The following is a 12,665-nucleotide window of genomic DNA, read 5'->3' as shown; positions in this document are numbered from 1 at the left end:
TATCAGACAAACGATCTGCCATGATTTTGGCCAACAGCTTTTGATCAAAATTTAGCAACGAAATAGGTCAGTATGATTCAGGTACTAATGGATCCTTCCCCGGCTTATGAATAAGAGTAATATTAGCTGTGTTAGTGTGGTCAGGAAAGGCTCCAGTCGTTGATAGAGCAGAAATGACATTGACTAAGGGGGGCCCCACCAGGTCCGAGATACACTTATAAAATTCTGCACCGTACCCATCGGGCTCAGGCGCCTTAAGGGCTTTGGCCTTCCTAATCACCGAAGTCACTTCACTTAACGTAATTGGCATATTGAGGAAGGTTTGCTGATCCTGGGTCAGGCGGGGAAGACGCAGTTGCTCACAAAAATGGGCACACGCTGCAGAATCCCAATCCTCAGAGGTATAAAGAGTACTGTAAAAATCTCGAAAGCGGCGCAAAATGTCAGCTGTGACTGTAAGGATCTTACCAGCTGGGGAGCGTACAGCTGGGATATAGCGAGATCCGCGGGCAGCACGAACCAAATTGGCAAGCATCTTACCAGCTTTATTACTATGCTGGTAAAGCTTGTACTGATAGTACAAAAAACTCTTCCGGGCTCACCGATGTAGTAAAGTATTGAGTTCCCCCTGAATCGTTAAGTACTGCACCCTGGCGCCATGGGAGTTCATACTGTTCAACAAGTCCTTAGCCCTATTCAATTTAGCAGTTAACGTCAGAATTCTGTGATCAACAGCCCTTTTCCGGTGAGCCATATATGAGATATCTCCCCTCAAAACAGTCTTGGCAGAGTACCAAAACAACGCCGGTGTCTCCACATGCTGGGCATTTAGAGTGCCATAATCTAACCAGCGGGCGTGTAGGTACTCTTGGAATTTAACATCATTAACTAAGTAAAAGGGAAATTGCCAACAAAAGGTGGCAGGGTTATGATTTCCAATTAGCAAATCCAAACGTACCGGAGCATGGCCAGAGATTATAATTTCCTCAATAGTCACTGCCCCCACCTAAGAAAGGCTACGTGCACTGATGAGAAAGTAATCAAGGAGAGATAAGGTACCATGGGCACGAGATATGAGTAAAATCTCTCTCACCCGGATGCAGGACACGCCAAACATCCACCAAGTGCAAGGACCATTCCAAAAAAGGAGAGGCCCTTCCCAAAGCCAGTCCGTGATCCTGAAGGGGAAGATCTATCAAGTTGGTCATCTCGGATGGTATTAAAGTCACCTCCCAATAGCAAATAGTCCTCCGCATATGGTAATAACAATTTATATACCTCCCGGTAGAAGCCAGGACTGTAATTATTGGGGGCATATATATTACACAGAAATCACCCTAGTTTGATATAGCGCCCTAAGGGGTCTTTAATTGTAGTATGAACCCGGAGAGGAAAATGTTTACTAATCCAAATGACTACTCCCGCAGATTTAGAGGTATCAGAGACATAATAAACCTTCCCTCCCCAGCATCTACTTAACTTATCATGCTCAACATCAGTAAGATGAGTTTCTTGTAAAAACGCAATATTCGCTTGCTTGCGCTTAAGAAGGGAGTGGATCTTAGACCTTTTAATAGGTCTAAGATCCACTCCCTTTTAATTTATCCCACAAATATTCCAAGCTCTTTTATAAGCCTGATTAACTATACGCTTAGGATAGCCCCTTGCACCAAATCTCTCTTGTAAATCCTTTGCATGTGTTTTAAAGGATGATACCTTTAGAGGATTTAGAATTCTTTAGAATAAGGAGGATTTGTTCAGACGGATCATCCTTTAAAACACATGCAAAGGATTTACAAGAGAGATTTGGTGCAAGGGGCTATCCTAAGCATATAGTTAATCAGGCTTATAAAAAGAGCCCGATATATCAATAGAGATTTATTATTAAATCCAAAGAAGAAACAGAAATCACCATCATTAGTATGTGTACTACCCTATTCAAATAGAGTAGGGGATTTAATACAAGTTATTAAGAATCATTGGCATCTTGTTAGTGGTTTTGAGGGTATGAGGGACCCCCCAATGTTTTCATTCAAAAGATCTAGGAATCTTAGAGATATTCTGGTACACTCGGATTTAGGTGAGAAGGAGAAGCGAGATGATAGCACTGGTGGACATTACCCCTGCACCAAATGTAGTGTGTGTAAACTTTGTCTATCGGTAAAATTTTTTACCCATCTGGTCTCTGGGAAGAAATTCTTTTTGAGAAACGTTACAACATGTCAAACATGCTCAGTAGTGTATATTGTGCAATGTCCATGTGGGCTTTTCTATGTCGGGAAAACATCAAGAATGATTAAAACTCGAATATTAGAGCATTGCAGCAGACTCCGGAATGAGGTAGAAACGGCTCCACTTGTGAAACATTGGCGCGAATATAAGCACACAGTGGAAGAACTCCGTTTTTTTGTGATACAAGAGGTACACAAGAGACGTGGAGGAAATGTAAACAAATCATTGCTGTGAATGGAGCAGCGATGGATTTTTACATTGGGAACTTTGTGGCCTAAGGGACTTAACGATAGAATTGATTGGGTAGCGTGTCTTTCAATTTTGCCTTTGTAGGTTTTCTAGGAGTTAATATGATCTGAGAATTCCTTTTAGTGATTCTTCAAAAGTAGTTTGGATATCATGCGAGGGTTGGAGTCACATTAAAGATTTGGTGGTGAAAGAACATAAGAAGATGTTGGAGGGAGAGTAGGCTCGGTTTGAGGTGTATGGATAAATAGTGTGGTCTGGTTAGAATTTGGTGGGTTAAAAAAAAAGGGGCGGAGATATGTTGAGTAAGCTCTTCTGATTGGTGCTGAGAGATTTAAAAGGACAGGAAAAAACATAGGATATACTTCCGCTGATTCATTCGATGGCAGCGTTTCTTTGAGCTATGGAGGTGGTGTTTTCGCCGAAAATTGAAAAGGTAAGGTTTCCTTTATCGCGTAGGCTATAACTCTTTGAAAGAAGAGAAAAAATCTTTTAAAGTTGTTATCTTGATTTACTTCGCTTTAGGTTCATAGTGTGTGAGATGAGACGTTCTACAAATTTGATTATGAAAAACGCTATGAAATAAGAGTCTGGGATATATCTGGTTGTACGTCTGAGAAAAAGTTTTTTGGGACGTTCAGGTAAAATAGCGTGTGGATAATACTTAAAAGTAAAAATAAAAAGGTGTTGGGGGGTTAATATATTTTGAACAAGTATTAATTAAATTTGTGAAATGTTGTAGATGAAAAACCCTTTGGATATATGTTGAGGATATATGAGCAGTAGGAGATTCCTCAGAAGTTCTCCTGAAGAAGCCTGTGGGAAGGCGAAACATGTTGAGAAGATGAAGAAGGATTAGAGGATTGGCGTTCTTGGAATGAAGAAAGATTTGTGCAATAGAATTTTCTCTGCTTATAAACAGATTGTATTCAAAAAAAGTTGATTATGTGAAAAGGTTTACATCTGTGTTTAATTCAAATTATCAAAGTTTTTTAAAAATAAGTGATAGTAAGATATGTGTGAGTGGTATGTAGAATGAATGTGATGTGAATGAGTATGACTATATGTATGAGATACTATGGGTATTTTTAAATGGTTATTGTCTGGGGTAATGTGAAAAAATATTTCTGGGATCTTGTTTTATGAAGTTTTCACCAAATAAAGATTGAGAACAATATATATGTCACTATACATTATTGAAGAATGATGCTTAAATTAGAGCAGGTCCATGTATTAGGAAAATAACTTGGCACTACCAAGGTGCTTCTAGCAGAGACCAAAGAAAACAAAAAGAATTATGCAGTCTCCAATCCAGACAGCACAAAAACAGAAAAAAAAAAGGCTGCAGACTGCCTGGACTGTGAAGGAAAAAATAGCTCTTGATGGGAGTGAGAAACATCCAGTCCTTGAATCCATGTGAGCCCAGGAACACACACACTGCTGAAACAAGTGTCTTGCCCGGAAAACTAAACAGGTTTTGATCCAGTAGTAGCAGACCCCATCTCCTTCAATAAGGATTTGGCTTCCTGGGGCGAAGTGTACCATGACACCCCAGCATCAGTCGCCACCCGTAACCGAGCTGGGTAGAGCAAAGAGGCTCGAAAGCTCTGCGCCAGTAGTTGAGAACAAATCGGAGCCATGGCCAGTCTCTGAGCCGCAACGGCGGCAGAGAAATCTTGGAAAATAAGCACCCTGTGGTTCTCATAATGCAGTGCTCGGCCCTTCCGCATTACTGCCATGATTTCCTGCTTGTTTGCGAAATTAAAAATTTTTGCCACCACTACTCACGGCCTAGTGGCATCAGGTTTCCGGGCGCCTAGCCGATGTGCACTTTCGATGTGCAGGCGACAATGTGCTTGGGAAAGAGAGAGCTCCTTAGTCAGCCAGGATTCAAGCAGGGCAGGGAGGGTGTGATCATTTAACAATTCTGGCAGACCTACAAAACGTAAGTTGGACCTTCTGGATCTGTTTTCCAGGTCCTCAAGTTTAGCAGAATTCTTCTCCACCTCTGCCCTCAGTGCAGCAGTATCGAGCTGTGCTGTCTGGAGGCCATCTTGTGCCTCTGACACACAATCCTCGAGGTCGGTGAAACAGCTCAAATTTATTCAGGTCCGCTGAAATTTCAACCGCAGTAGAAATATTTTTTAAATCGGGCCCCAGCGTCTCTAAGACCGCGGCTTTAATCTCGGCAAGCGCTGGCACGGCAATCGGTTTGCTGGGGCCGGCGGCGGCCATGACAGGGTCTGGAGAGGGAAGTAGAGCTTCTTTCCCCTTTTCCTTGGCCGGTTTCGCAAGGCGAGCTGGCATGCCAGGCAATAAACAATGGCTAGATGAAGAGCTAATGCCCCGAATAAGTTAAGCCAACTTATCTGGGTTTTGCAATGCAGATGGGGTTTGATGCTGAAGGCCGGACGCCGAGAGGGAAGGAATCACATCCTCCTCCCTCAGTGCATCACGTGATCTCTCGTCCGGGGGCATGGCCGCGCTCTCCGGAACCGCCCCCGGGTCGCGTCTCTGCGCGCCAGCGGCCCGCTGGCGCATGGGGATTTACTTCTCCCTCCGGGAGGCGTAAATCCCCGGACAAAGGTAGGGGGGGGGGGGGGGGGGTTAGGTAGAGGAAGATAGGGGAAGGTGAGGGGAGGGCGAAAGAGAGTTCCCTCCGAGGCCGCTCCGATTTCGGAGCGGCCTCGGAGGGAACGGAGGCAGGCTGCGCGGAGGGAACGGAGGCAGGCTGCGCGGCTCGGCGCGCCGGCTGCCCAAAATCGGCAGCCTTGCGTGCGCCGATCCTGGATTTTAGCAGATATGCGCGGCTACGCGCGTATCTACTAAAATCCAGCGTACTTTTGTTTGCGCCTGGAGCGCGAACAAAAAAAAGCACTGAATACTCTGATACCGACTCCCGGGATTTTAAGTATCAATTAATAATCTATTACTGTATCTTACAGTTTCCCTCATATGTTCAAGATTATTTTTTTGGTGTCCAGGTTTTACAACATGTTCCAAGGAATAGGTGGGACCCAAGAGCAGCAGGTAATTGGCTTGGGCATCCCAAGCTGCCGTTTTGGTGAGTCCCCTGCAAGGTATGTAAAGCTGTTCTAGCCTTCTCCCCCCCCCCCCCCCCCCAAGAAATCTACTAAGGGCGGTATTAACAGACATAATGGCAACATTTGGAGCACATACATCCATTTTGGGAGGATCACCATCTGAAATAAGTGAATTTGTCCTAGTCAATTTTACGTAGTAATGGGTCAATTGAGAGGATGTATAGTAACGGGGATAGGGGACACCCCTGCTGCACTCCCCTCTGTAAGGGAATCTGCTCCGAACTGATGCCGTTAACGAGGATTTGAGAAGCGGGTGATCTATATAACAGCCGGATATAGTTCAAACACTCCCCTTGAAAGCCATATCTCTGTAGGACAGAGAACATATAAGGCCATGACACGCAGTTGAAAGCCTTCTCCGAATCAAATCCGATGGCTAAGGCTTTCGTCTCTTGCTCCTGGCACTTTTTCATGACTGTGATTAGCTTTATTACATGACCCATGGCTTTTCTTTCTCTAACAAATCCTATCTGCGGGTCTGAGATTAATCTAGCCAACAGAACAGTGAGCCTACTCGCTAGGATCTTAGCCAGAAGTTTCAGATCACTGTTTAACAATGAAATAGGATGATAAGACTCCGGCAAAGTCGGATCTTTCCCCGGTTTGGGTAGGACTATAATATGAGCACTATTAAAGTTCGGTGGGAAATCATTTTTTTCCAAGCCCTCTATAAAAAACTTCGTAAGGGGTACTGCTACATGGTCCTTGACCAGTTTGTAAAAGTCATACGAGAACCCGTCAGGTCCCGGGGCCTTCCCTGCTGCTACCTCACTGATTGCTGTGGTTACTTTGTACGTTTGGATGGGGCGATTTAAGAATTGGTTATGTGACGCTAACACCTGGGGCAAAGTAAAAGCAGAGAAAAAAAACGGTCTTCCCTCCCAGTAGCAGGGGGTGTATCTTGGGCATATAAAGTTTCATAAAACATCCAGAATACTTCTCCAATTTCGTCATTCATTACTACTAGTTTGCCTTGTTTAGGTTTCATAGACTTAACAAAAGTTTGTTGCCTAACAGTTTTCACCAGATTTGCTAGAGGTCTCCCAATTTTATTCCCATAATGGAAAAAATTGTGCTGTGCAGTTTGTAAGGATTTGTGTGCCCTAAGGTGTAGGATAATATTTAGCTGATGTAAAAATACGCTCTCCTATTATCATCAGTATTTGTACTTAAATATGCCTCCCTCGCTTTTTTCAGTGTTTCTTCTAAGTGTAGGATATCCCTGTCTATTTTCCTATTGCGGGCGCAGAAATATGCAATAATTTCCCCTCTTAAAACTGCCTTTCCCGTTTCCCAGAATAATGTAGCATTATCTTTATGCTGGTCATTATGAGTGGCGTATTCTGTCCATTTTTCTTGAAGATGTTATATCCTGTTTTTCTGTGATCCCGCTCTAGATTTCAAAGAGATGTAGATGAGCGAGTGATCCGAGATCACCAGGTGCTCTATATTCACTTCCGCTATGTGCGCAAATGTATCCCTCACCACTAGTATGTAGTCTATCCTAGACAAGGATCCGTGGGGGTTTCAAGGTAAAATCTCTCTTTGTTGGATGCAGGATCTGCCAGTCGTTGACAAAGGTATTCCACTCCCCCCTGATTGCGACTGCTATGGTTTGAATTTGCAGGAGACTGATCTAGGGAAGTATCATGAACACAATTAAAATCCCCGGCTACGTATAAATGCCCCTCTAAGGTATGTAAATCAGAGCGGCCTTGGAGGGAACTTTTTTTTCCGGCCCCCCCCCACCTTCCCCTATCTAACCCACCCCCGCGCCCTATCTAAATCCCCCTCCACCTTATTTTATTTTTTATGCCTGCAAGAGGCAGGCATATCTTGCGTGCGAACCACCGACACGGCCGGAAAGGAGGGCTCGAGACACGACCCCGGACCGCCGTCATGCCCCCGGGCCCACCATCACACCCCGGACTGCCCATATTTGCAAGCCCCGAGACTTGCTCGGCGCGCACAGGGGCATATTTTCTCAGGTTACGCACGTAGCCTTTGAAAATCTGCCCCTAGGTGCGCAAAAAATGTCTGAGGTGGTTCATTTGGAGCGTAGTCTTGCCCTTCCATTTCCCCAGAATGATCACATACCTACCCTCTGAGTCACGAATAGTTTTGCCTAGCTGGAAATCTGCATTTTTATTAATAAGTTTTGCCACTCCGGCCTTGCGCCTCAGCGAAGACGACATTGCCCACCCAGTCTCTCTTCAGCTTATTACTTTCTTTCTCAGATAGATGGGTCTTCTTGCACACATGCTATTTCTGCCTTCAGTCTTTTAAAGTGAGTTAGCACTTTCTTTCTCTTAATAGGCGATCCCAGGCTATGCACATTCCAGGATATCAGCTTGGTCATGTGACCCCCCTTGATTCGACCTGACAATATAGCCAGTATAAGACAGACCAGATGAAAAGGGTTCCCAGTCGTTCCCCTCTCATTGCCATTATGAGCACCCCTCCTTCCTGATACCAAGGTATCTCTATATTTTTCCTCTTTCCTGAGCCCTTAGTCCTCCCTCCCCTCCCCCCTCCTCATTGTGCCTCGCCTTATTAATGGCTTAGCCCTGTAAAGTTGAACCCTAACCTCTCCCCTATAACCCCTCCCCCACGCCTCTCCCCCCCCCCCCCCCGAGTTGCATAGAATCCCAATTGGTATTGCAGAAAAACCCACAATAAAGAAAGAAACTCAAAAAAACTCTAACCCCATAACTAGAGATAGGTAGAGGTCACGCATCTCTGCAGTGGGTGGTCAGGCATCCCACTCCCAAACTTGTAAATGAAACAATGTACTTATAAACCCAATACTTGGCATATTGCCCAATTTATGTCAATACTATCGCATTTATAACTGTAGTACCTTCATATTCATTGGAAAAACCATCAGAAAAAGAAAAAAAAACCTAGCAAACAGTATTATTAGGAACGGCTGGTCCTATAACTTATGTCCTGGATCTCCATAACCCACTCCGGCTGGGTTACCTTGTCTCCCAAAGGTCACTAAGTAGTGAGATCATATGGAATAAAATAAAGAGACTCAGTTCCTGGTGATTCAAATTGAGTGCACAGCACGCTGCTGATAGAAAATTGTTATGCTGTGCCCTTCTGCTTTGACACATAGCGCTGGGCTTCCTCTGAGCTTTGGAATGTGAAGACTGTGCCCTCATTCCATATTTTAAGGGTGGCTGGAAATTGAAGAGCAAATTTTGTGTGTAAGTTAATCAGCTGGGAACACACCGAGGAGAATTTCCTACGCTGCTGAGATACTTTAGCAGAGTAGTCCTGCGTTATTCTAATCTTGTGCCCTTGATACAGAAGTTTGATTTTTTGTGATAGGTTATCCATATTTGCTGCTTGTGACTGTAGTTTAAAACCTTTGCAATAGTGATTCGCGGTCTGCTGTCAGTCGGCGTCCGCGATCCCAACCGGTAGGCCCTTTCAATACATGACGTGCCTTGCAGGGCCTCTAATCCAACGATCTCAGGAAGCCATTTCTCCAGCACTGCTCCCAGATTGCGATCCTCTATTCCCTCAGGTAAGCCAAGAAACGTAAATTCGCCCACCGCTACCTGTTCTCAAGGTCATCAATTTTATCTTGGCACTCTTAAGATGGTTTCATGTGCCGAGATCTGAGCAGCTGCGGCAACGAGATCGTCCTCTGTGGCAGAAACTCGGCCCTCTATGTGCTCAATACGGGGGGGGGGGGGGGGGGGGGGGGTGTGAATTCTGTGATTGCTGCTATTACCTCTGAGAGCTGGGAAGATATAGAAGCCAGTTTTTCGTCGAGCGCTTCCGTGATAGTTTCTTTAAGAATTGCCACAGTAATCGGGTTCGCTGGGCTCGGGGGATTCAGTGCCGCCTCGCTTGTGGTCGCCATCTTGGGATCGGCGGCCTTCCCTTTTTCTTTTTTTCCTGTGCGAGACGTCATCGGCTGAGGAGATCGCTGCATAAAATGCATGATCGACATAAGTCACTGGCACCCCGTGGTTTTTTAATCAGGTAACTTGCCATTATCAGGTGATACCGGTAGATTTCGGGAGCGCGATGCCTGGAGCAGACAGGAAGCACGTCCGCGTCAGTGCATCATTCCACATGACCCCCTGAGTTTTCAATGCTGTATCAAAAACGTAAGCCGATCTAACCTAATGTTTTGCACATTTCTAACTTGTCCACTAGTAACTCCAGCTTTCCACATTTCTCCTGATCAAGGGGAGCCTAACCACCGTAACTTTCTGCAGAATGTCTCGCATTTAATGGCCCATGAAGAGCTGGTTGGGTGCTGTGCAGGCAGAGAGCATAGTATTCTGTTACATCTTCCAAGTCAGGGCACAGTAATCATGCCCCAGAGGCACCAAGGATTATTTCCTCAATTTATTTATTTTTTACAATGGAGTCTACAACAAACTGGTAAAGCAGTTTTTCAAATCCTAGACATGAAACCGTGCATATCTTTTTGTTAATTGGAGATAAAAAGAGGGGAGTGTACCACATTCTCATCTGTACCTCTTTAAAGATACTATGGACAGGCACTACCACAGTATCATTTTGGAAGGTGGGGGAATTAATGAACTAGAAGATGTATGCCTTGGACTCTGTCTCATTTGGCAACTGAAATGGAATGGTCCCTGCAATTTCCTTAATTTCGGCAAAGGAGAGATCCTCCGGTGGAGATTTTCACTTTTGCCATGGAGGAAAGAGGTCTGAGGGAAGATCTATTGCCTCCCTGGATCCATAATCATACCCCCAAGAATGCTCAGACTTGATAGATGTCAGAGTCTGAGCCAGATTAATAGCCAAGTTCTCAGTGAGGTCATCCTTCAATTACTGGGATCCAGTCTCCAATACCACTCTGAGGTGGAGCTTCCTTCCCTGTTGCACTAGAGATCAACACTGGTGTGGTGGGAACTAGTGTAGATGCCCTTCTAGGTCTCTACTTAGATGCTATACTATCAAGTGCCAGTTGAGCTTCCACCTCTTTCTGAATTACCATCAATGATACTAATATAGCAATGTCAGACTGTGCTTCATCGCTTTCTGGATCCTTTTCTCCAACTTGTCCTCAAAAAAAATTGTCAAAGCCAAAACTACATGGAAAGCAGGAGTGGGGGGTGACATCTCCCTGGGACAATTTAGATGCATTAGTGGCTGCACCTTTGGCACCTGAAAACTGTTAGAATCCCCCAGACTACCTCGAGGTTGAACAGCCCTCTCTATGGGGATACTTGGGAGGATGTACGGTCACAGCCAATATTTCCCTGCTCCCAGCATCACGCATTTGCAGGAAGCTACATTGATGTTTCTTTGCCTTTGCTTGATGTACTGACTTAGAATTCTCCGGTGCTGGTACTGATGAAGCAGAATTTGCTTTCAGACGGGGAGGGGGGGAGCGGCTAGAGAATGCTCTATCTTACTGGCTCTTACTGGTGCTCGACTTCAGCGAAGTCAGATGCCTCCCAGATGTCAATGAACCACCAACATCCACTGTGAGCCTTTTCATGCTGAATTGAATGTTTGATTTGAAAAGCTTTTCCATAAACCTCAAGCAACTTCAACATCTTCTGGGAGTCATCTTTTAGCAGGTGCTGCAACCAGAGATGCAATGCTTATCCTCCAAGCATACCACATATATACTATCTGGGTCCATCATGGTCAAAATTCGTTTGCACTGGGGACACTTTTGGAAGCTACTGCCCTTCTTTTGGGACATCAGACAAAAAATGACTGAAGCAAAATCAAATGACAATTTTTTTAAAAAAAAGGAATGTTATTGATACATTAGTTCAAAGAGCAGACATGCAAAAATTTAAGAAAATTTCAGAGATGTTGAAAAACCTAAGGGATCACTATCAAGAAGAAAAGCACTTGAACAAAGAAAGGATTGAAAAAAAAATCACTTATGAGAAAATGTTTTCATCAGAAGATGGTAAAATAAGTTAACTGTTGTGTTCTACAGAATAAAAAACAGGGAGGGGGGCTTTGCATGATCACTGCAATGCGAGAAGGCCCACATATGCTCAGTAGAGCATGCTAAAGAGCTTTAGATTATCAGCTCTAATATGGGCTCTGTCCAATAATGTCTCCAATATGCGTATTCTGTTAGTCCTCCAAGAATGGTTTTAACATTTTATTTGATTTTCACAGCAAAAGCATTTTAAAAAATATATTTTTGCCCTTTCCTAGTGAATGCCTTGATTCTGGAATCTAAAGCCTACCTAAAATAATTGCATACTAATTAGGGCCTCACAGAGATCCCTTCATATGATGCCTCATTCAATACAGTATAAAAGCATTCTAACAATAATGAAATGCTTACATAAAAATGTCATCCTTTAATACAGACTTACTTTGTATCTTGAAAGATTTCCAGCAATAGCTGTTTAGTTTCTGCATCCTCCTGCAAGTTTCCTGTGTAAAGGTCCACAATGGAACGTTCAAAATATGGTGCTACTTTGGACAAAGCACGCAATTCTATCAAATATAAGAAATACAGATTTTTCAGCCTTCGTGGACCTTCTCCTTTTGTTTCAACAGGGTCAAAGCGTCTTGTAAATTCCTTTACATTAGGTCCCCAATGAGGTTTTCCCCATGTACCTAAAAAAAATGTAAAAGAAAAAAATGAACATTTAGAAAAATATATACAGTAAATATACAGATATCAAAATGTTTAGATGCTATTGCAGTGCAGCAAAATGCACACCTATAACTATCACAATAAACAAAATAACAACTTAGAGATATATCTGGGTAAAAGTGCTGATGTACATACCCAGATAGAGTTATCTGAGTAATTTTTGAATATGCATTTGCATCGACCAGACTTATCTGGCTAACTCTAGCTAGAGGTTGTTAGATATCAGCACTGTCCTGCTAAAGTATAACTGCAATCTCAGTCATAAAAAGGGCGTATAAAAGAGCTAGATGGGCAAACAGAGACTTGCTTTTACAAGCAAGACCGGCACAAACCAATTCGAGATTGGTTTGTGTATTACCATTTACACCGCAGACACACAAGTTGAAAAAGAGCATCCTCAAACATTGGCCCCTGTTACAGATGCACCCGGTGTTTAAAGAGAAGCCCATGTT

At 43.8% G+C, this 12,665-nt stretch overlaps 1 protein-coding gene across 4 annotated transcripts in view; it reads right to left on the bottom strand.

The window, feature by feature from the left end:
* The window catches only part of ERO1B (endoplasmic reticulum oxidoreductase 1 beta), a 281,408-nt gene that overhangs the window by 62,097 nt on the left and 206,646 nt on the right, over positions 1-12,665 (bottom strand). For all 4 annotated transcript variants that reach the window (XM_029593832.1, XM_029593830.1, XM_029593833.1 and 1 more), the window contains one exon: positions 11,927-12,173. In XM_029593832.1, coding sequence (XP_029449692.1) covers positions 11,927-12,173 — 247 coding nt within the window. The remainder of the gene's footprint in view (positions 1-11,926; positions 12,174-12,665) is intronic.

The sequence above is a fragment of the Rhinatrema bivittatum genome, chromosome 3 (assembly GCF_901001135.1).
Source record: "Rhinatrema bivittatum chromosome 3, aRhiBiv1.1, whole genome shotgun sequence".
NCBI classification, from domain to species: domain Eukaryota; kingdom Metazoa; phylum Chordata; class Amphibia; order Gymnophiona; family Rhinatrematidae; genus Rhinatrema; species Rhinatrema bivittatum.
The sequence above is the reverse complement of the archived record's forward strand: the minus strand, read 5'-3'. Positions and strand labels throughout refer to the sequence as shown.